At 41.8% G+C, this 25,172-nt stretch overlaps 1 protein-coding gene across 3 annotated transcripts in view; it reads right to left on the bottom strand.

Moving 5' to 3' along the window:
- LOC132262778 (hemicentin-2-like) overlaps window positions 1–25,172 on the bottom strand; it is a 111,356-nt gene that overhangs the window by 16,195 nt on the left and 69,989 nt on the right. For all 3 annotated transcript variants that reach the window (XM_059762188.1, XM_059762187.1, XM_059762189.1), the window contains exons 2-4: window positions 15,242–15,434; window positions 10,726–10,986; window positions 10,471–10,670 (exon numbers count right to left, since the gene is read on the bottom strand). In XM_059762188.1, coding sequence (XP_059618171.1) covers window positions 10,471–10,670; window positions 10,726–10,986; window positions 15,242–15,434 — 654 coding nt within the window. The remainder of the gene's footprint in view (window positions 1–10,470; window positions 10,671–10,725; window positions 10,987–15,241; window positions 15,435–25,172) is intronic.

Genomic DNA, 25,172 nt, shown 5'->3' with positions numbered 1-25,172 from the left:
TTCCAAAACTTCTCGTTATTTCTCGAATCCATCTAAACCATCTAATAAATTGCTTCAAATACTTTAAACATAGTCTGTATTAGAAAACTATTCTTCATTAGGTATTGAAAATCTTTAAAATGCAAATAGAAAAGCTACTGCAATTAAATAGAAGTATAAAGTGAACTAATAAAGCTTGAATTGTAGAAAATTTATCTAATATCTTGTTCTCTTAGCAACCAAGTTGAAAAATTCCCGAGATAATTTTCATTTCCGAAAGGTCAGCAGCAGTCCGACTGTCCAGTTTCATCCCCTGCCAACCCAGATACTTTTCAAAACATTTCTGAGAAACTTTGCCAGCAACATTTGCCGAGTCAAAGGGTGGCCCCTCAGACAATACGACATGTTATGCGAAAAAGTGGGTGGCATGTGACAATTCTCCGAGCTTTGTTTCACTCCCTCAACGAATGAAACTGTATAGAGCTAAATAAACATTTTACAGTGCGGGGTATTCTATGTGGAATTGAATTATTATGCATGGAATATTCTGAAGAGCTATGAAATTCTCTGTTACTGCCACTGAAGGGTGTGCGGAGGTGGAGCAAAGCCTTTATTTACACTCTCATCGTGTCATTTTCAATCACATCCTCCAAAAATGTTACTCGGTTTTATCTTCATCATGGGAGAAAAGGCGCTTTCACCGTGATACGTAGATCCGTGGAAAAATGCATTTTGAATTTTAACGCACTCGTCAGAGATGGGAAAATTCATTATGCGATTTTTAATTAAAAGTCGCATGCGAAGTTGCTTCACTGCCGATTTATGGATGAGAAATAATGCAGAAAAACTGAGAATGTGAAGTGAGTTGGTTACGTGAGTGACACGTTCGTGAATGGTTGAAAGTGGAAAAATGTCACTGGCAAAATGCCATCAATCATCACTGCGGCGACTTCCAGCGTGGATGAAAAAGGGATGACGTCTGAGAGAGGGATGAAATAGTTTGCCACAGCAAGTCTGTGGTCTGCAGAGGATAAATAAACTCCAGGACAACTGGAGGACAACTGGAGAGAGAGGCATTGGGTCAAATGAATGCGACAATGATCGAGGGTTGAACAGCGAATTAACTTTTAATTCTATAGCATAAATCAAGCTCTGGGGGAAGAACTTAATGAAACTTTCAAGTTGATGGCAAGGAGGGAATGACGAGAGGCCGCTGTTGACCCTTCGTGGGAGATATTATATTATTATTGCATTTCTTATCCTCTCCAATTTATTTCCTCGAGACTACCGGGGAACCCCTTCAGGCTTAATGGGTGGGCGTGCTGCACAGGGGGTGCACAATTTGTATGTAATTGAGTCGTTATTCAGTCAGGCAACCACCATTCGGCAGCCTCTTTAACTTCCATGGCACATTTTCGATGCGATAAATTATTAAAGTTCGCTGAAAGTTATTAATCTTTAGACACGAAATTCCAACAGCCCTCCAGCCACGATGGACTTTCGATCCAGCTGAGGCGGAGGGGTGAGGCTGTGTGATTGGGGAAATTGTGGCGATAGTGCCACAGTTCTGGCGTCAACAGGATGGAGAGTGTCGGCAGAGAGGATGCTGTTTGCCCATGGACGAAAAAAGGAACTTTTCAATATTCCCACTACGTGCTTCGCCAGCCAGGAAGTGCTGGCTTTTCCCACCAATGCCGCTCTGTCGACATCAGTATTCTTCGGCACCCCGGCAATTGGGTATGGGAAAAAGTGAAAATTCCCTCGGTGAAATTGCGGGGATGGGGATTTTTCAATGGAGCAATATGACAACGAGATAAAGTGGGGAAAACAATATTTCTTCGCTGAGCGATAAGTGCACACAGACTGACTCTGTGTAAAATGGAACACCAAATTACTCTGGACATGGGCCATCATTAACCATTTCGGGGGTAGAAACGTCTCTCGAGCGCCCCATATCTGTCCTCATGTGGAGCTCAATGGACTCAATGTACTCCTCAGCGATAGGATATTGCCAAGGTTCGATAAGGCGCAAAAAGGGAGAAGGGAGAGACTTCAGCAGCTAGTCAGCTACCCCTTGGCACTTTCCCCGTCTCCCTTGCGGCCAGAAATAGTGGGCAAGGGTGCGGGTAGTGGGTGTGGATGAAGGGAAATTGGCAAGACAACTTTTCGATGCAAAATACGGCTGAGTTAAAACATTGAATTCAAATGTCTGAGCGATAAATCATGATTTTATGTGAGTGCTGCAGAATTCAAATGAGCTTTTATTGCTAAAATATTGAGCACTTACGGGGATTTTGGGGGCGCGCAGCAAAAAATCTCACCCACTTTCCCACCCTCGCCGACACAGTCTTTATTAATGTTTTCAACCCCAACGATCGGCAATATTGAAAATGACTGTGGAATTGCGGTGGTGTGTGCAATAATTTCAGCATCTGCCGAGGAAACTTTTCCACATTTGTGTTTGCATAGATATCTACTGACTAAATATTTATGCTGGGCATATTCGTAAATTTCAAATACTACACGACTGAGATGGCACACAGGGCGAGCAATATTGCTCATTTTGCTGAGGATGCATCTCGTCTCTCTGTCAATTCTTCATGTATGGTTAAATATTTGCTTGCTGTGGAGAGACTTTTCTGTCGAGATGAGCGCGCACTCACCATTTACAGCCCATGTGGAATGGACACAAGTTTTTGGAGGGACAAAAAGAGCGTCCGTTAATTGAATATAAACATTTAAGAGCCAACAGACGTTTCCAAAAAGTGTATTTTGGCCTCTCTCCCGCCATCATGGCCATCAATGCTGGGACTTGTTCGCTAAGCGCACTTTATTTAGTGTGTCAACAGCCCAGAACACAAGAGAAAAGGTGGAATAACACCAATTTCAGCAGCAATCCCATCGAATCGGGGATCACATCCACTCACCCAATCAATGGGAGTGGCGCAGAGCCACTTTGAATCAATTTTCACGTGCGAAAGGCTCCAGCGGAGTGTGAAAATTCCCACCCACGCTTGCTTGGGATCGAGAATCACACCGAAATATGACATCCTCGGCGACAATGTTTGTCCTCGAACCCTCCAAGCATGCCATAAAGCGCAGAAATCCCACTGTTAACCCTTTGAAAGCAGGGATGCTAGAGTTCACCTGACCGATTGATTTTTGGCTCTTCCCAGAATGTTTTCAGAATAGAGCTTTGAGTTTGCAAAAGCTGAGTGAATGCTGTAATGGCAGATTTTCACATAACATCTCCATTAAAGGTATCTTGATTAAAGATCCCATAGTTTAATGAAGATTAGACCTTCTCAATATGTTGTGAATAGTAATCTTGAAGGCACACAACTCAGTAGCAGCTCTTACTCGCCACAATGGGTTAATATCCCACCTCTCAATTGATGGCTACAGGAACATTTGTTAGCTCTTGGGAGTCATTGTGTGAGCTAAATCGAAAATTCTCCAATGGCAAAAGCGCGCCCATAAATGGTCCATCGCTGGGTGCTTTCCCATGAAAGATGATGATGAGATTTTAGCTCGTAATTACTAGAGCAACTCCCATTGCCGACAAAGGAGGAGCGCGCATATCGATGGCATCATCTTGGGGCGGAATTTGGGTGAAAAGCTTTGAGGCAGCCACTTCAAATTTCTCGGCTTTCCATCTTCATTTCCCAACACCCCTCGTGAGAACGCGACGGGGAAACAACACACGTTCGAGACAGAGTGATCGACGAGTGGGTTGAAAGTTTCGTCCCCCCCCCCACACTGAAAAGCTCTCTTTCTGTCTTGGCAAAGTTGTCTCAAGGTGCGGGCGCACGGGGGGCGACTTGGCACCGAGGCGAGCAAGTGGAATTGATGGAGTGTATGAGGAAGCTTTTCGCCATCATCTTCGAGATTTTCTCGTCCGCTGCAGCATAATTGCATTTTCCCGGGCAACACACAGATCAATATCTCGGCGGGAGTTGCGAAAGCTTTTGGGGATTTATGGCTTTATGCACTATTTGACCTCTTGATTGTCTGTGGATTAAATTTTTCCGTGGGTAGAGCCCGAAAAATTGTCAAACTTTTCTATCCCTGCGGGAAGAACAGATTGTAGATATATTGTACAATATCTACAATCAGATTTGAATTTTCCTTCTCGTTCGCCAAAAGAAAAGAACCAACTTGTATATGGCTTTCTGATCTGATTGTTGTCTGGCAGAAGCGAATGCCAGAAATGCGGTGTGGGTAGAAAATTTAAATAGATCTCTTCAAGATTTCTGAGGCCGCCACAGTCCTCTTTAAATACTCGTTACGAGGAATTTTTCAGGGAAAGTCACCCAAATACCTATGCGGATCTTTTTTTACTCGCACAGAAGAAAATTCTTCGGAAGCCGGAGGACGAAAAAAAAGCGGAGAAAAGTTAATTACCATACATCACAATGCCTTGGTGAATTCACAATTGAGTTGGTGGGAGATTTGTGGGTCGCAATGGGTGAATGTTGAATGGATCTTTTGCCTCTGACCCATTTGTTTGGCTGGCGCTCAATATGGCCGAGAAATCACGCCGGAGCGCATAAAAGCTCTGGGCATCTTGCATGTCGCATGAATTCTCTGCCTTTTCCATGGGAAATTGGATAAATGGGCGATATTCATTATCCACCCACCCTGGAGGAATTTCTCTGCATTTCCAGAGACCACGGGAGAGCTCAATCCCATAAACATATCCCAGCCAGAACCATCGCGAATTCACACAGACATTATGTGCCAATTTCACTTCCTCTCATTCTGGGTTTAGAATCTATTCTCGCCAGTGCGAACGAAAGTCCCACACAAAATTGGGGAATTGTTTTCCACGGCAATTATTTACCTTTTCTGGCCACAATTATGGAAATGATAAATGATTTTGAGATTGAGATTCATTTCTTGTGTGGTTTAATTTACTTGCGAGTTAACCAGCGATGGATAGATGCGGAAGTAACATTAGACACATCACGATTCCCATGAAAAATTGCGTGATGGTCAATCTGCAAATCTATAGCTCATTATTTCATTTCAACAGCATTTTTGGGGTAATTTCTAAGCTTTCAATTACCATTGAATGCCTAAAAATTGAACCGTCAGAGCTGTAATTGTCCTGATTTTTTTTATTCTAAATTCATCCCATGCGCAAAAGCTTAAAAGCAACTGCCAGTTGAGATTCCAATTCCAATGCATTTTCCACCATCAATGCACATTTTTCCCATTTGATTACAGCATGCAATTAATACGAAATGGTATTTAATCTGTCCTCTTTAATTTTCTCCTAATTGAAAGGGAGAAACGGCCTTTGAAGTGTGTCGTCCGCCGTGTGTGTCACCGTGTTTCCTGGTATTTGCAGAGGAAATCACAATTTGTCCCCTTGACCAGGCCTCAGCGATGGATTTCCTGAGGCGGGGCGGCGAAAGAAAATGCAAACATGTGGCTATATCGAAAGTCAATGAGGAAGGCTGTAGCTTGTGAGCATAAATAAACAGGAAATTTGATTTAAAGTTCGGCTGGGAATTCGCCGGGGTTGTTTGACTTTGCGATTAAGCACCCCATGGCCATGGGTGTAAACACAAATACACAGGCACGCAAGTTTAATTCGCAGAAAAGCTCTATTTCAACCCACCCAATCAGTACAACACCTTACATAAGACATCTGATATGCTTCTCTGTGGATGCCTACCACTCGGAATGGGATTATGTAAGCCAATTACAATATACCGGGGCTCCTTCTGAGGGCTATAGCCACACTTCAGGTATGAGGACATTGAGCCTTTAACCAGACTTGTAAGAAAGTGCTTTAATAAGCACAGATATGACTCTATATCACAGGCAGTTTTCAAGCAAGCAGTCCGTTAATTTAGCAAATTTGCAACCACACACATTCACCCAATGTTGGGGAAAGTCAATTTGGCGGTGATGATTTTAATTCACGCGCCAAGATTGAATTTCCGGGCGATGGCAAATCCTGAGGGAGCCTCCATCAAAGGGGAAGCGTTCCACCATGTGGATTAGGTGCGGTTTCGCCGGTGGAAAATGTATTATTTATGGAGAACACAGCGTATCTCAGCCGATAGTTAAAATATTCCAGAGGTAGAATGTGTGCATATTAATAGTTGGGTGGTTAATTATTTGACATGGCCGCAAAATTACCAATATTTGACGAGAGAGGCTCAATTGTGCCAGCCTCGCGGATGCACAGAATAAACTAATTTATTAATAAAATATGGCTGAGGAGCCATTTGGAAATTATTGAGTTCACTTTCGCATGACGCTGATGAATTGACCGGGGAAATGCTGAATTTCGCTGATTGGGAAATTGATGATTGAGGCGATTTATTCCACCTCTCATTGAGTGTTGTTTGTGGTGTCGAGAGGAAATTCTTGACTCCGTTCGGCCTCAGGTAACCACCAATTTGCATTCAATCAGGTGTGTGAATTAGTTTTCAGAGCTCTTCCCTTGACATAATTGTGCATTTTAGAGTTTATATTGGCTATGTAGGACAACATTTATGTTTTCAGTCCCATGCACAGGCATAATGTTGGGTTTTTATCTACGGCATGAAAATTTTATGGTAAAAGATAATATTCAGAACTTATGCACGCACTGGAAATTGAAGTGCCCTGGAAAATACTATCTGTGTTGAGGGTGATTCTGGTCCCAAATGACTAACCGAACAACACAGTTTTCGCAAAATACCACTGTACACATCAGAATCAATACCATTTGCCCCTCACTCCACTCCACTCCACGCAGCAATGGATAGAAGAATTCACAACCATAAGCCTGCAATGGTTCACCATCGCAAAGGTTAACAAGAGATCTTTTGTGCAATGGTATCTATACAGCTCGCACACTCATGTGTTCAATAAAGCACTTTATGGATAGAATATTATTGCCCAGAAGACATACACTCGAGAGTGAGAACAGTCACGATGGTGCGTAGTGAGAAACAGACCCATACAGATTTCAAGGCGAGCCACATTGTGATCTTATGATAGACATCAAAGCACCATTGTTGAGAAGTTTGATTTGCACAAGAAATTCACTGAATGTGTGACACAAACACGCTTTTTTATGCTAAACATCGATGCGAGGAATGGCTTTTCCGAAACAAGAGCAGCGAAAATGAGTCCACATGATTGAGACAAAAGGTGTTCAACGAGGTGAAAAAAGGCTCTCAAATGCCTTTTGTTGAGGCACATAAAGTGCAGTCATTAAGTCATAATTGGGTTACGACTGCCAACACTGGAAATATCAATTACCAAGGTGACAACGCGTTGTCATCGTCTTCAAACAAGATGAAACACGAGCTTTATTCCACATGCGCATCTTTCCAGAGCGGAAATGTGTCGATATTAAGCTCACGGGACAGTTATGATCACCGCACTATTCCGTTCTTCGTGGAATTTGCATTTACCAGGGGCATTATTGATTGCTTCACGTAGAAAACTTCTATATGAAATTGCATTGAAAACATCTCTGGTTTATTTTTAATTTTACTGTTCTTTCCTGACAATTTTGTCACTTTTTGCGCATTAATGCATTTAATCAACTGTTTGTTTTTAATTTGTGTTTTATTTAATATGCCAAACATTACTCTATAAATAAATCATGTTATAATTTATTAAAGCAAATTGAAAATCTCATAAATGAGTGTAATATTCAAAGCTGTGCTAATGACATTTTGCCTGCAAAACTCCCACACAAAATTGAGAGGATGAACCCTTTAAGCAGCAACCATTTTGGCACTCATGCTGACATTTTAATCAATCTCCATTGAGGTTCTTTGGCATACAGAACAACATCGCTCTGTAAACTCACCACTCAATCTCTGTCCGCATTTGGCCAATCACCATAGAGAGTGTGAGTACTTGAAAAATGCGCCCACTAATCTCGAGCAACTGAACAATGCTGATGGATGTGCAACAACCAAATCACGAGCCAGCAGATTGCAATAACTCACAGCCTGGGTGACCTGTGAATTGAATTTGGTTGCCTGATGAACTTCTCCGGGGCGTATTTGTGTCGATGTGCGGAAATTGAAATGCGTCTCCATGGAAAATGCGGTCAATTTTCTCCAAGTGTGTTTACTGACTCCGGGTGGCAGATATGAGATTGCCATATCAAATATTCACAGGTGATGGTCCACAAAATGCAATCACATGGGCAGATATAGAGTGTGGCGGAAATTTGTGGCATGCTGAGCTCATGGGCTTTGCCTTTGCGGGTGTGGAAATCCTTGAGAAGTTTCCAATTGGACCTCGCATGATTTTTACAGGCGAAACTCGAGCGCTTTCTATACGATGCAATTAAGCTATTGTAACATTAACCAGAGAGAGAGAGACTGGCGAGAAAAAGGCCACACAGACATCAGGCGATTCGAAAGAAACTACACTTGAAAGCCGCAGTCAATTTAAACCACAAATTTCAACATGAGGAAATCGAGGTGGAAGAGGTGGTGAAAAATCTTGAGCACATGGTCTGCTTAGGAGATTGGGGCTGTACTGAGAGGAAAAATCCAGGCACAGCGGAAGAGACTGAAAATCACTTTCGGGATTTTTCTCTCAGTGCTAGAGACTTGGTGCCAGAGAGCGCAAGAAAAAAAGCAATCGAAATATCGAAGCAAAGTGATATAGTTTCTCCTGAAGCACTAGACATAAAATAGCACGATTTATACTGGCTACTTGCTATTTTTACAGTCATTCATTGGCTCCATTTGTGTTGTTCAAATGTAAAATGCCACACTTTGTGTGACTTTCTAAAAAGAGAGAGACACCGCGCGGCAAGACAGGCAAATCTCGCCTCTATTTTATTCAAATCTCTCGCCAAAACGGTGAAACGTACACGCTTAGAAAGTGTTTTTTCCTCTCATAAATTTGACGCTGTCCATACTGTTGAAGAACAAAAAAGCTCACCAGACGCGAGTGGGGAGCTTTCCAACGAAAGCGTTACAATTTGTGAAGTATTTCCCAACGCGATATTTAATTGCAATAGTTCGCTTGATTAAACTCTCTTTCATAACTTCCTCTTTTTCACTCTCATTCGCCTTTTGTGCGTTCTCCAACCTCATTAGAGATCGCATTTTGGCCACAAATTACATCGTACGGTGTTGTATATGTTTTTCACTGATTTTTCCCATCCAACTTGAAAAGTGTGGTAAGCGAAGGCGCCAACAATAAAAACACCGCACACAATCCACCCAGAGATTTAACTCAATACTTTTGTGCACTTCCCAAAGTGCAGTCCGGAGAGCAAGAGTTTTATTGCCCCAGTGATTTTGATAAGAGATACCCGGGCATTATATGAATTTAGAGCTTCCTCCGGAGCACATAAAAGTAGCCACTTGGCATTGAGAAGTGCTTCCCGTGCTCGAAAATTTAATTGACTGCACGATATTTTGCTCTCTTGTGCATTCAATTCACGTGGACACATTCTCACCAGGAGAATTGGGCAGGAAATCTCTGGCGATTTCTCCTGGCTCACCAAGAAAATGACAAAAGAAAGTTTATCGGTCATGAGACATTTTGCTCCCGAGAAAATATGAATGATGTGTCAAACAGGGGAAAATGCTTCACCCTCCCGAGATAACATTCTACAACGTTAGTCAAGGTTGCAAAAAATCACTTGTGAAGCTTTGTTCTGACATGTGTTCAAATGGGGGATGACAATTATATGTTGTAAAAGTTTGCTGTCCTTTTTTTCTACAGAGTTAATGAAGCTGTCATAAGCAGTAAAATTGATGTTAACTTTTAGTTAATGTTTGAAAAATTATCATTCTACTGCGAGTTGATAAAAAAATAACTGGTTGACAATGCAATTGAAAAGAATGAATTGAAAAATATTGTTTTGCCGTGTTGAATGAAAATTTTCAAGTACGCGTCGAGATTAAATAAATTAAAATGGCCTAAATTGATAGAGCTTTAAATTTATCCAATGCAATTCAGAATGAAATTGATTTATTTTCCTGATAAATGAATAATAAATAAACCTGATACGTCAATAAGTAAAGCATAATATGGAAATAATATCATCTCGTAACAATTTTCCATTAATTTTCCCAGAAAGGGGCACTTAGAAAGCATGTAATAGTGAAATAAATAAAAGCTTTTCAGCTGTTTCAAGAGAAAATCCGGAAAAGCTGCATTTTCTGCATACTTAAAATGTAATATAACCCTGGCAAAATGTAGTCACTTTCATTATACTCTTTATTTCTTTATCCGGATAGGAAATTCTCTGTAAATACGTATTTAGTGTTCTTCATCTCTCTATGTCATTATTTTCTCAGGAGGAACAAATTTCATCACAACGCCCACCTTCCTGTATCATTTCCTAGAGATAATCCTCGCAAAACAACCCGGGAAACCCCTCTGAGGATTGCAAAGATTCTCCCACAGCACTGTCTAGAGACCATCTCTCTCTTTCCCTGCTCATCTCGAGGGACATAGAGATGAAAGGGATTTGTCAGGAGGATGATAAAATGTACTCACAGTTGACGCTGAGAGTGACTGTTGTCTCGAGGCGCTGTCCTTCCGGCATGGCTCTGTTCCACACCACGCACCTGTACGTGACGCCATCGTCGTCCCTCCTGGGCTTCACTTCCAGAGTGCTTGTGGTCTGCAGGTCCTTTGACCCGCCCCTATTCGTGGTGGCCTCCATCAGAGGCTGAGAGCTGCCCTCGCGATACCACCTGAGGAAGAATCGGTTAGACCTGCAAAAGTGTACATTTTGCCAGAGATTCTCACGTTATTGTTGGATCTGGCGATCCTCCGATGCTGCTGCATGTCAGCTCCTGCTTCTTGTCCTCCGTGGCGATGGCAATATTTCCGGGCGCCACTTGAGGCGGCTGCGGGGGCGTCAATACGGTCACATTGTAGTACTCTTGATGGACATCCGCTCCAGTGCCCACAGCCTTCACGCGGCACTCAAATCGCCCGTTGTCGCGACTATAGGAGGCATTCTTGATGAGCAGATCGTAAATGCCCCGATCTGGACGGAAATCCAATCTGCAAATGGAGAGTCAGTGTCAATTGGATTGACCAGAGGGAAAAACGCGGCAATCCAATTTCCGCAGCGCCATCATTTTATGTTGTGTTAATTAAGTTAGGATCAGGATGAATTAAGCATAGTGCGTGCTATAATTCTCATTGAACATTAATACTTTACGCTTTACTCGCAAAAAATGTATGTTTTTGGAAAGAGGCAGTGAGTAATGTTCAATGATTTCAATACGCGGGAGAGTTAGAGTTGCGAATTTTTTTGGGCGTAAATCCATCCTTTGATAAGTACATAATTAATTTAGAGCTTATTTTTGGTCATTCAAAATTATCAATATTTTCTCATGCTGTTGGAAATCGAATTGAAAGTATTGCGAATGAAAAGAGAGTCGACCAATTAATTGGCAAATGGGAAAAGGCAATTATTTCTTTCTCTTTGCACAAACCCAAATGAAACTTTTTTCCTGCCCAAAAAGCCACGATCAAAAGGCCAAAATATTGAATGGTTTGGTGAGTAAAGTGTGCATTTAATTCTCCCTCTGTCAAATTATAAATATTCATGAGTTCGAACGAATGGGTTTTTAATAGTACTTGGCCAGCAACCGGCGCGCAATTTTCTTTCCACTCGACGTGTATCTGAATTCTGAAAATAATCTCGGGCGTGTGGAAAAATATTTCTCCTCGATTTTTCCATGCGTCTCTTTTTATATCAAGCACTTTGGCGAGCGATTGTCGGAGGATAATCGCTCAGTCGACGAGAGGATGGAAGGCTATCAGCTTGTCAATCACTCTCTTTCGCTCTCTTTTTGCATGGCAAAACAAGTTCAGGGCATTTGCTGATAAAGCCCTCAAAGCATCCGAGCTTAATGCGCGATGGAGGGCTTTGTGGAGGGGACAAAACGATGGCAGCGAGTTCAAATTCGAAAAAATACGTTTTTAGGCATGAATCTCTCGCTTCTTAAGACTTCCGCTACTTGAGATTCTCTCCAGTCAGTCGTCGCCTGAAGGATTCGTGATCCGGGTTGCTCTTAATTGGCAGGATATCCGTTATTAATGATGGTGTGGAAAAAAGCACACTCCCTCAGGGTGACTAGATGGATGATTGTCCTCCCCAAACCCGCAGGCCAGTCGATCGCAAGAAATACGAAACACCCCCATCAGATGGATGTGATGTATTTAATCGAGTTGCGGGCATTCGAGACGTCCTCCCTTCGCCTCATGCCACTGACGATGGGCGAAAAAGCATCCCAGCAAGTGGAGCGCCGTGACTTGATTAATGGTAATGAAGTATAGTTATTACACGTAGTTGAGAAATGATTAAGAGTACCAATGAATCACGAGCACTTTTTCCACCACCGCCAACTCTCCGTGTGGCTTCAAAAACTATTTTGCAATAATCGCGACGTTCTTCATTTACATTTTCGGTGTGTGTGCGGATTCTCTTGTCACTGGATGGCGACCGAGCGGATACGTTGAGTGGCACGCAAAGTAACATGAACTCCGCATAGTCAAACTGGATGCAGATGAGAATGGCCGTGGCAAAAAATAACTATAAATCATGCTCCTCACATTTCGCCTCAGACCTCTTGGCGCAAAATGATTTAAATGGCAGAGGCACATTTCACTTCCAGTGACTTCTTTGTGCTAATTTATTCTGCGCTAGAAGAAGCACCTTGTTTCAGGTGACTGTCTGCCAGTCAGACGAGAAATTCACATTTGGAACCATATTCTAGCAGAAATCACTATGAAAATATTCTATTAATTTTGAGAACTGCGCTTATTTGTATGATCACACTGCGCGTCGAAAGGCGGTCATTAGTATTGTATCACAAAAGTCTTAATTACAAAGAGCTGAAAGGTTGGAATTCGCCCTGATATTTGCTGTACCAAATGGAATTTACGTTCAAAATACTTCAAAGGAAGCTCAAAAGAGTGAAGCTGAACGAGGAAGAATCCATGGTGACAAATATGATATGATAGAATGTAATACAATCAATTCCGATGTGTAATTACATTATTAAAAGCTTCTTAAGCAGCGAGTTGAGCCACGAAAATTCAACTGCGGTCGTGATATATGAACAGTGATAAAATTTCTCTTCTTCCTTAAAATTTTATTTATTTTTATTGTCTGTACACGTGCACCAAAAACATTGTTCAAACAGTCAATAAGCTGTCAAGATTTTCAAAATGAGTATATTTTGGCATTTAATTTGCTTCACTCTCTATTCTAGCTTCAGGTTTTTTCTTGTTCATTTTAAAATGATTGAGAACTTTTGATGTTCATTTTCATATTACGGAAAAACTCCAGTTGTATTGAATATTCATAACATTTCAGGTTATTTATTGCAAAATAGTGCTTCAATATTCGAAATATGTTGTAGCATATGGGAGAAATATCTCTCGCCAAAATGTGGTCTCGTTTCAGGGTGCTTTTCATTCCTCCCATCGGACTCTTTTAATCATTTGTCTTGTCCCATTTGCTGTGAGCAATCTCCTTATTTATAAAACTCCCCACTGTACAATTTCCTCGTGCTTTTTTCCCGCCATCGTGTCCCTTGGAAATAAATCATGGTAAATGGTGAATTTGTAACCCTTTTTTCCAAAGCTCTTCCACTCGGTCTCGCACCCTTTTTTTCCAGCGCCTTCAGCATGGATTTACACTCTCTGAGAGTCTGTAAACTTCTTTCTCACTAATTGGTGGCACTTTGGTTGTTTTCCTCAGCCCGCGTACTTTTTTTTCTAACTCCCGAGGAAAGCAGTTTTAATGGGGTGTCCACAATTTTTCCTTCGACTTTTACATTCACGCCAACAGAGTTGCTAGACGCGATCACAATAGGGATCAAGCTTATCCCTTCAACTCACAGCGAATTTTCGGAATTCCCTCACAACTCGAGCTGCTAAAATCCCCATTCTCTTCATCTTTCATACGAAATGAGGATTATACACTCAACGATGATGAAAATTATGCCGCCCCAGAAGGAGGCGCGAAAAGGGAGGAAAAACACCAAAGCGACCATCCACGATTGTGAGGATGAGACGCGCATATAAAAAATGATATCTCATTTTATGCGAGAAAGAGTAGCGAGGAGAGCCAATAAAACAATCCGCATAACCGCCAAAAGAAATGCTATTATTGTTGCTTTTTCTACCCTATTTGTTCTGCCAACGCTCTGGGCAAACAACAGAGCTTTTCGTGGCCAACTCCCAGCCCCACTTCTTGTGCTTTTCAATGGGTAACAAATCGCTTTTCATCCACCCTCCCGAGATTGTCAATCACCGCAAATATTCATCACCTTGGTTTTATTAAGGGCAGCCCGGGGGTGTCTTTTCGCTGGGTCACCAATCCGATTCCCGGCAAATAACTTGTAGAATTTTAGGGCAATGAAAAGAACCCCAACAGTGGGGTGGCAATGCCATTAGAGGACTCCCGTTGCCATCGTTTGGAATTGAAATCTGATCGGAGCTTTATTGGCTCGAGGGCGAGCTTTTACTCGCCCACCCGAAACCCTTGTCTGACTGGGGAGAGCCAGAGAATGAGGGAGAGCAAAAAATAACGCCAATTATTTTATATCAAAATCAAATGGCTATAATTCACTTTAATACAATATTTATTTGCCATTGGGAAACGATGACTCTCTGTGGCGTTTTTTGTCTGCCCAATTTCCCGTCTATATATATAGGGGGAAAAATTGGGTGGGTGGCGAATTGCCTGGGGTGAGATGTTTTTAATCGGTGATTATTATTCAATTATGGGTTAATTTGTCAAAAAATGCCATCATACTGCTGATTCGAGGCAATTTCTCTCGGCAAGAAATTTCTGATTCTCTCTTGGGTCACAAAAAGGGCGCCACGCATGGAGAAAGTCTGCGTTGGAGCTTCATTACTTGCTTCATCGGTCAACTGCGCGGGGACATTTGGCAATGGTATAGCAAAACTATTCACTTGACTGACTTCCTCATGGACAAGAAAATCTCAGTTTGAGTGTGAGAAAAACACACGCCAACGCTTTTTCCATCCATCGACCCAGTGCGAGGAGAAAAAAGAGGCTCTCTTTGGGAATTAGTTGAAGTCATTCACGCATCTCAATCGAAATCAAGTTCAATGACAAGACACTTTTTCCTCAGCGCCAATTTCTCCACGCTGGGCTTGCATGAAGGCAGAAAAAGAGACCCCAAACAATGGAGAGAGAGACTCAAATTTAATTGCACGTGAGCGACGTTCCGTGAAGAGGAGAATAAACATAGAGAATCGTGTGTGAGCTTACCTGTAATTGGTGTTCAATTGAATGTTGCCAATAGCCACATTCTCGAATTTGTTGCCCACCGTCCATCGGGCCCAATAGTAGGAGAACTCAGTGGTGGAGTGCTGCTCATTAAATCGACACTTGAGGGTCACGTCTTCGCCCTCTCGGGTATCCAGCGACTCATCGCCAGCCACAACGCATAGAGCAGCATAAGCTGGAAATAGAAGACGCGAAAGCAATTGATTAGAGACGTGAGATTCTGGGATTTCCGCCGCTTCCTGGATTATGATTGCATTTCTGGAGCTTCTACATAATATATGTTAGAATGAAATTGTATATCAGGCACTTTCTCTCAGTGCTTATGGGACTTAAATGTGTCATTATAATATTAATCGTGATTCTCAACCTCCAAAATCTAAACTGAACGCTTATTCGGTGTGTTTCCTGGTCTTTAAATAAATTTCAGCCCAAAAGATATCTCCAAATTTACATTTAATTATAGAGAATCCATTCCAGAAACTTGTTTTAGAATTCAATAACAACTTAAGATGGTATACAAAGTTGAATCTTGATTTACAAAAGACCTATAATAATTCAGTCTAACATGTAATTTCCCCCAAAAAGTCCGCTTGTGAAGAATTAACGTCCTTAAGACCGAATAGCAATCGAAAAGTTAAACAGGTACTTATTCCATCGCTTTTAAATCAAACTTCTCGCGCGCGCGGTCTCAAGGGCCGAGTAACTTTTCTCCGCGCCATTCGCGTTTATCAGGAAATTTGGTGTCAAAAGAGAAATTATACGGTGGCGATTGAAAACAGTTAAAGTTTCACCACAAGCACATAAATTACTCATTTCCATAATGCAACTTTCCCACAGCTCCGCACGGATTTCCATACACTTCCCACCCGGCTTTTCCATTCCAGAATATCTCTCAGGGAAATATCGAGACAATCGCACAATAAATTGAATAATAAGGCGCTGAAGAATTTCCCACGCACAGGTGCCATAACAAAGAAGTTGAGGGAGTTGTAATTGAGACTTTTTAATGAATCTCCTAAGAGATGGAAGTGGCTTAAAAGGGGGTTGACGTCCACAGCGAAATGGAGTCATTACCAGCTTTATACCTTTTTTATATTGTTTCCCATATGAATGGAAAAAATATGACTGAGCGGAGAGTTGTGTTTTTTTTTTTAGAAATTGGATTAAAAATATTGTATATATATTTTCGCAATAAAAATGTCTGCATTGTGCGGTTTTCTGCACACAATTCCGTTGACATTTCAACCGTGGGAAATTTTAATTGGCTTATATTATTAAGCATCATTCACATGTGAGCACCGGGTGTAGGCTTTCATCATTACTGCGCGCATCACTCAGTCTAATTGTGTCGTGCAAAATCACCCATAACACTCACATTCACTGATTTATCGCATCGGCAACTGTGGGAGTGCATCAAGTGATATTCATCTGTGTGCTCTTGTATACAAATTCGCAAAGTTCAACTTGTTGAGACCATTGAGAAGCTCCTGGGTGAAGGAATCATTTTACGACTGGCACGATAAGACACCATCCTCACCTTCCCACACCATCGAGCGTCTTCCATGCGATTAGTTTGCAGACGAGGGATTTCCGTAGTCTCGGTGAAAGACATGGAAGAAATTCGGTTTACCAAACCACATTTCACGTGGTTTTGGTCCCTGAGTGAAGCCAGTGAATGCGGAGACTTTAAAATGTGTTCCAGTGTGGCTTTCAAGCCATAAAAGATAGACAAAAGACGGGTGAATTTGCTGTGAAGTTGAGAAGCAGTTTTCGGTGAAAGGGGATAATTACTACGTATTTGCAGTGACATGACAATTATGTGCATTTTTCATGGTATTTTGATAGACAGCATAACAATCTCTCATGCATTTCATTGTAGAAAGTTACATGATATTTGCAGAGGAATTTATCACTGCTATTGGCTTGTCAACCCCCTCGAGAAAAATACATGGAAAGAGACACAATTAAGCGTATGGAATCCAATTTTAATAGGGGAAGCAAATACATGTATATGGGGTTGTGGTGATGCATTGTAAGGCCAGTGAATGAGGAAATTGTGCTTAACTTCTTCAATTATTCACCCACTTTCTTAACCCTCAGTGGCCACAGAAATCTGTTTATGTGCGGCACTTGTGTCCGCCCTCTCCATGACAGTGGTGTAGTAAAAGTTCCACAGGGCATTGACGGGAACTTTCGGCAATGCCACTACATCACTGAACTCTCGCACATTTGAGAGTGTCAGAGGTGAGGCTCAAAATACTTAATTGGGTGCATGTGACAGAATTACATTTTACATCATGAAATCATAGTCACTCACGATTGACAACAAATTATGAATTCGTGGAAAATGTAACGAACAGTTTTAATATCGTGTAAACAGGATCAGTAGAAATGTATGCGATTTATGTAGCTACATTAAATTTGTTATGAGAGTTGAAAGAGAGATAGAGAGAGAGAACAGAATGGAGAAAGTTTATCAATTGACTTTTCATTACAAGACAACAATGAGCACTTTTACCAGATCATTCCAGCATGTGACCCACATTCCGACAGAGAATGCAAAAAAATATTGCGATATTCTTGGCACAAATCCTCCTCAATGAGCCGCTCTTATCCCATTAGCTCTCCAACATCCCCTCAGGATAAGGACATAAATTCTTCCAATGGAGAGCACACAAGTCAAATCAATGCTCATCTAGTTCTGAATCATTAAACACTCCGCCCACCGAAACCAGGCGATATATTGGGGGTGATTTGGTAGAATGATACATCTCTGCAACTGCCTGGGTTATTTCCACATCATTGCTCATGGCAGTCTTACTGGTGGTGTTGTTGATTGTTCAATTGGAAATTCTTCAAAAATACCTCCGCCCCACATTGTGTGCTCGAGAAATCTTGACGTTTTCCAAGAAATGTGTGATATTAAAATATTCTGGTGGAGTATTATCCTGCGAGAGACAAGATATACAGTCACAGAAGTTTTATCACAAGCGTCAAGGGTAGTGTTGCTATCGCAAGAGATGTACGAAATCTTTATATTTCGCGATTTTTAGAATTTCCAGTTCGGAAAATGCCTAAAGAGAACTCTCAGCTGCTTCTAGGCTTATCTTGAATGGAGTCTAGTCTACTCTAGAGGCAGCTTCGATAGCCTTACTATGGCTAAACTACACGGGAAAGTTTGGAAAGTCTTTAGCCTAACAATAGGTAGGCAATAAACGCACCTCCCATTGCCTTGATAGGGGATTAGGCAAGATAGAGTGTAGTGTACACATGTCCGTGATAAAGTTTCCCTCATGGGAAGCCACATAACTTTTCCTTCTTGCCGCTTTCTCCCAGGCAGCACGGAGTCACGTCCGAGCCGTCTCAGGCAGATCACGAGGTCGTCCCATCCCCGGAGCGCTAAGGGCTGTAATCGGGATCAATACTTCTCATGGATGGGTGAATTTTGAGGGTATACGGTATGTAGTTCTCATTCTTGTGGCCATTCACCCTTCGTCAATTATTAAAATTGTATTTACCCTAAAGAATATTCTCATATTCTCCGTGTGTGATGCCCACTGGCAGAAATTTAAATGATCTTCCCCTTGTTCTGGTCTTTTTCTTGCTTCGCAAAAGTGCCTTCCACCCTCACGACGTGGCATCACTCTAACAAATGCAATGAATATGGAAATTTAATTTTCACATTTTCCACCCAACAAGCTTCCTCTCCTCGACTGAAAACACCATTCAACTGTCCACTGCATTGTACAAAGTCGGGGCCGGCAGAAGAAATGGTGGAGAGATTAAAATGAAGAAGGGTGGCGAGTGGGAAGGAAAAAATCTTCAAGACTGTGCTGTCTCTGGCTCAAGTTCCGTGCAAGAAACAATGTCAGCAATAAATTTTATCTCCAGAAGAGAAGGTAAAGTGTTTTTTCCACCATCTGCTCCATGCCATGACTTTTCCCTAAAGCAACCCGGGGAAAAAGCAGGCCAGGCAATGTCCAAAGAAAACTTCCTCCTTGGACGAGAGTTGACTTGCGGCGTGGAAGGCAGGAATGTCTCAATCTGATTGCGAGTGCATTTTGCATGAATTTCTTATCAGTTTTTCCGTGGACGCCCGGAGAGCGCAGGAGAAATCTGTGATCGTAAAAAAGGGGACACCACAGGGGAGCATGAATATTGCACATTTTGCAATTTATTCACGTAGCAGTGAGCCAATTAAATTTATGGACGGATAGGAGTGAATAAATGTCACTCGGAGTGACTTTTATTGAGTGTATTTGTTGTCACAACTTTAGTCATTCAGCCGGAAATTCACTGCAACTGCGAGGGGACTTTTTTCCATGCCATTTCGTACAAGATACTGTCTCGACACTTGAAGCAAGCTGAGCCCAAGGATTAGCAATAACACAAGGAGGGGATTTGTCACTTCACACGGCTATATGCAAAAACTGCATATGTTCGAAAAGAGAATTAGTGCTGCAACGCGACTTTCTTGCCACACTCAGTTGCACAATTTCCTCAAACTATGCGGCGTTGGAAATGCACTTCTAATGACAATGTGACATAATTTTCCCTTTCTCATTTGACCGGAATTTTTCACAGTTTCTACCAATCTTTCAGTGCGGTGTTTCCATGTGATTGATTCAAAATGCACTCAAACATTTCAATCTCGCGCCACGAGACAATTTGATGATTTACTATGGGAAATCAATCACCATGACCAATTTTCTCAAATTACACTTCAAGATGAAGCCCAACTGACCCAGCCAGTGGTTTTAATATAAAAGTAATCTGTCACAACAGCAACCAATTGCGCACAAACTGCGAATTGTGTAGGAATTGTGAAGCGTATTTTCTCTAAGAAAACTGCACACTTGCAAAGAGGATTTACCAGAAACCATGAAATTGTGCCGCAAAACCTCTTATGTGAGAATGGAATTAATTCTCGTCAGCTGGCTTGAGGTTTGAAAAATATATCATCAGTTGCTTTTCAATTTTCTCGGCGGCAAATTGAACTGAGAGGAGGAAGGCCAAGGAGATAAATGACACTCGGCGGAGGATCTCATAGTTTGGTGTCCTCCTTCAGGGCGTCACATTCTCGGGGGACGGAAAATAATCATTAAAGTGTAGTAATTGTTTGGTAGATTGGATTGAGATTCGTTCCACTGTCTCATTGTTCTTCTAAGGGTTCTTTTGTGTGGCTCTCCTCAATCGTCTCCTCATGGGTGTTCTCATAATCCCGGCGTGTGGAGGAGTGAAACGAGAAGAAAAAGGCACTGTAAAACCCCCACGCGGGCCAGAGGGAAGGCACAGAGAAAAGGTAGAAACAAATAAATAAGGAGATATCTAGAACAAGAACCAAATTGTCGTGCGCTCTTCCCCCCCGTTCTTCATGCGCTCAGTGTAACATAATATTATTATTCTCTTAAGGAGACATGTCGGTCTTTCAAATGAAATTGAATTGTTGTGTTAGAAAATTGGGTTGTTGGATCGTCGGACCAAAGAGACGAAATTCTCGTTTATTTTTTCAGCCATGGCGAGGCCTCTTGTGTGTAGCGCTCTTTTGAGCCCCAAAAGAATTCTTCTGTCCACAGCAGATGAATAAAAAGTCGTTCATTTGAAATTCATCGAAGAGAGGAACACATAATTATCGAAGCATGAAATGATTCTTTGGATCCTAAGGCATAAGCCTGAGATATTTACTTCCCTCGCCCTTTCTTTCTCAAGTGGATCAACTCTTTTTACGCCCCATTTTTGCACCACTTCTTGTGAAGTTCTTCAGCTCCTTGTCGGGGAAAGGGGGCGAAAATAATGGCACAATAATCATTACAATAAAAATAAAAGCGGGGGAGCGAACGGCCAGGCACTCGTGAATAAATAAAGCTCCCATGGACGATTTTTTCCATCCAATGCAATGTCACACAAAGCGACAATTTTGTCGGCTAAAAATTTAAATTCAGCACGAAGCTTTTGTGATGAGAACCCTTCTGCAGAGGTGAAAATTGTGTCATGATTAAATTATGAGAACTCTTTTTTCTACCAGATCCCTTTTTTACCCACCATCAGACAAAATGTTTTGTTATCTCGTCGATATGTTCCAACCCCTTAAGAGTGAATAAAAAAGCTCTCTGTGTCTCTCAGTAGATAAACTTTCCTCTCGCTTGGCTTCCATGGTGAAAATAAATGAGGGCACAAATACTTTAAATACTCTCCAAATCGTGTTACATCCACTCTCACCATTTCCCCGAACCGAGTAATGAGGAATCAGTGACTCCTGTAGCATCAAGAAACCTGAGCTGCTTCCTTCTGAAAGTCTAAACAAGCACAGCAAAATAACACTTCGCCATTTTGCACCTAAGGATACCTTAATTATACAGTTTTAACTCATTCGACCAAAATGCGCCTATGTCGTAAAGCTAGGCTGGCCATTTCACTCGAGCTTAAGACCTATTATCCACATATTATGGCAAAAAGCCGCACTTCACTGCATTAATTTTACAAGTCTGGCAGAAATTATGTAAGTCTATATCTCTGAATCAGAGACATCATATCCTGGCTCTGAGGAGTCTCTGTTTGCGCGTTGCGAGGCACAGGAAAAAAGCACACCAAGCGAAGGGTGATGGAGAGGTGAAAGTTCAATTTGGAGAGAATATTATATCCTCGGATGTAGTTGAAAAGGCATCTCATGAGAAAATTATGGTGTCCCTCTTCGCAGTGTCTTTTGGAGCAATAATTGAAGGTGATGGCCTCCGCAGTGGGGTTGTACTTTTAATTAAGTGCGACCTGGCAGATATACAGCCTTTTTCCACCACATCCATGCCTTGCTGAGAAAAACACTCTCGGTGAATACGCCATGGCCATAATTAAATTTAACACATTATTTTGGTGCGAGTGAGAGACCAAAACTTTCTCGCATTGCCAACACTCAAAAGTGCGTGTAACATTTCAAATTTCAAACCATTTGGAGCCCCTTTTTTGCCTTGTGTGGAATTGTGTGTAGACATTTCTTGGGCAATTAGTGAGTGCCCCTCCACTTCAGGTGTTTTAATTATCTCCCTTTCCTTTCCAATGGATTGATGGGCTCTAAAACCCCACAGAATGACTCCGATGGGCACCTAATGTTTCTTACTGGCAAACCATCAAGGAGCGCCCAAGTGGAATTTCTGAGCACTTCCTCTTTCGCAGAGAGAGAGAGTGTGTGTCAATTTAGCTTCATCTTTCCCACCCACCAGCTATTCATGAGATATCTCTCGCTGTCACATAAAATTATTAACAAATTCATAAGAGAAGTGACGAAATTTCGGTGCCGGGTGTTAAATTAGGTGAAAAGACCAAGAGGCCGGATTACGAGACATGCGGCAGTTAGACAACTTCCCCAACAACCCATGGATTATGTGAAAATTCCTTAGGGTCAAAAGTTAATTTTTCCCTCAGACATCATCTTTCTTGTTGACTTCCATCGGGAGGACAATTGCCCGGAAAATCACCCTCAGAGGCTGTTTATTTTGCCGTTTGTCCTCTTTGATTGCGTGATGTGAAAATGTGGAGTTGCGAGCCTCTTTGGGCTGAGGCATGAAATTGAAGCCCATTTCACCGGATAAGATGCGAGGAGTGAAGCGGGAGATTGAAAATGGTGGAAAGGAAGATAGTCGAGTGGAATTAGATTGAAATCCATTAAATTTCCATATCATTAATTATTATGATTGTTGACGAGGCACAACGTGGATGTCATCCCAAGACTTATATATTTTTGCCTACGGTCATTCTCGTCGCATTTCGAGGTTAATGTCTCCTCGCAACATCGTATAAATACACAATTTATGCCTCTGAGAGTGATCATCGAGAGGTATTGGAAAGATGGCCAGGGAGAAAATAAGAAAAAGGTTGTGTGATGAAGAGAGAGAGAGAGAGAAAACGAGTTTTGTAATAAGGCGAATGCTATGTGGAAGATTGAGGAGACATCAAGTTGAAGAAAAAGATGAAAATCCTGTTTCAACTCAACAGTGATCATTAGAACAAAACTGCGTATAGAGACGCATTTGGGCAAGTCTGATGGGCAAGTGGACAAAAAACGGCCACCAATTAAGGTTTCTCTGTTCGAAAATTTCATCACCTGTTCTCCCAAGTCTCTGGCATTAGCAATTAAATTACCACAGGAGAGATGGTGTGAGCACTGGTGGAGTGTTCACCCCATGGCCAAAGCAAGGATGGCAAAATGGGGTTTTTGTAGCAGCGGTAAAATACCTTTCACCACCACTCGTCCTATGAATATGCTCTGTGCATAATTATTGTAGCAAATTGTGACATAATAATGAGTAAATAACTCATTTCCCGTTCACAGACACTGACGATGGAAAACGGTAGCATCTACGAGTGGCATAATTGGTGATTTTGTACAAATTACATACTCAATTGCTCTACATGCCATCGGCAAGTGGCATCCTGGAAAAAGCTCTCTCGTCCATCGACTAACTGTGTGGCAATTTTCCATCCATTAAGTGCACAAACATACGGCATAGATATTCAATTAGTCATCTGCTCGGCCAGTATGACAATGCAAATTTCTCCGAAACTTTTTTTCCACTTGTCATCACATCTCTTATGCTAAAGAGCTGGTAATTTATTCACAATACCAAGGATCTTGACAGGAAAATTCACTCAAGTGTGAAAAAATTGTCCAACCTTCCTAATTAATATTAATTTTTGTCCAACCCTCGAATATTTATAGGTGCGTAAAAGACCCTCTTGGAAAATCAATCACAGCTTTTTCTTCTTCTCACTGTGAGAGGGAAAAGAGGCATTCCATAAAGTTTGGAACGAGGATTTGTGGTATGTTTTAAGGAGTTTTTTCCTACTTTTTTGTTCTCAACCAAGTTCACGACAGAATGTCATCTCAGAAGAAAAGGAAGCAGTAAGATTTTATACTTTGGCGAAAAAATTGGATAAAAACAGAAGCATTAGAATATGTTCAGAGAGTTCAAGATGTGAGAGGATTTCTGAAGTTTTCTCCTTCAGACAAAAAATTCACCAAAACAAACTCAGGTAAAATTGCATGGCTTTTGTGAGCAAAATTTGTTCTCAGTGCAATTTCCACATAAATATCCGAACTTCTGGTGCAAAATGCTGAAAGTACGCGAGAGTTGGGCCGCTGGACGAGATAATTCCTGTCTCGATGGGGACATCTTAAAATTCCCAATGAGTCCCCTCATAAATATTCAAATTAGCGAAACAAGAGGCACCGCCTGTCGCCTGAGAAAATTCCATGGCAGGATGAAAAAAAAACCGCCCTGGGGGGCTTCTGTGCCTCCTCCAGGACAAGCGATCTGCGGGAGAAAGAGAGCTGTTTATTGCGCGCAATGGCAAAATAACAGAGTGGTTGCCTCGCGAATAACATTCCTAATAATGCCCATGCCGAGGGAGGGACATTTGCAATGCAAGAATGGTTTGAATTCGTAATTAGAGATAAATTTGGGGGAGAATGTTCGTATGCGAATCATTTTGGCTCCATCAGTAGAATTTTCATCAATCCGAATTATGTGTTTGTAATTACATCAAATTCAACATGCAATCACCACAATGATAGAATGTACGTGCTTGTCATGTCAGGTGGATTACCTGACCCTCATTCTGCCACTTCTTCGTCGGCCCGCCCACTGCGGGTGGCTGCGCGAGGATCACATTCGTGGCAATTTGGCTGCAAGAAGTCGCTGAGAGTGCGAAAGAACGTGGAAAATATTGTATTAATTTATGCAGTGGGAAAAATTCAGACAAAAGAGTCTTCACCTCCCACCAAAGTCCTCTTCATGGCTCGATGATGAAAGACTCAAAACTCTTGCCCTCCACCTCTTTTCAAATGTGTCTTTTCAGAGGTGTGAGTCGAGGAAGCGGCAGGAATGTGTCTGCTAGTGAATTTCACACAGGAAAACTGAGA

Source organism: Phlebotomus argentipes, unplaced genomic scaffold (genome assembly GCF_947086385.1).
Source record: "Phlebotomus argentipes unplaced genomic scaffold, Phlebotomus argentipes genome assembly contig_15, whole genome shotgun sequence".
NCBI classification, from domain to species: domain Eukaryota; kingdom Metazoa; phylum Arthropoda; class Insecta; order Diptera; family Psychodidae; genus Phlebotomus; species Phlebotomus argentipes.
Note: the sequence above shows the minus strand (reverse complement) of the source record. Positions and strands in the feature narration are given on the sequence as shown.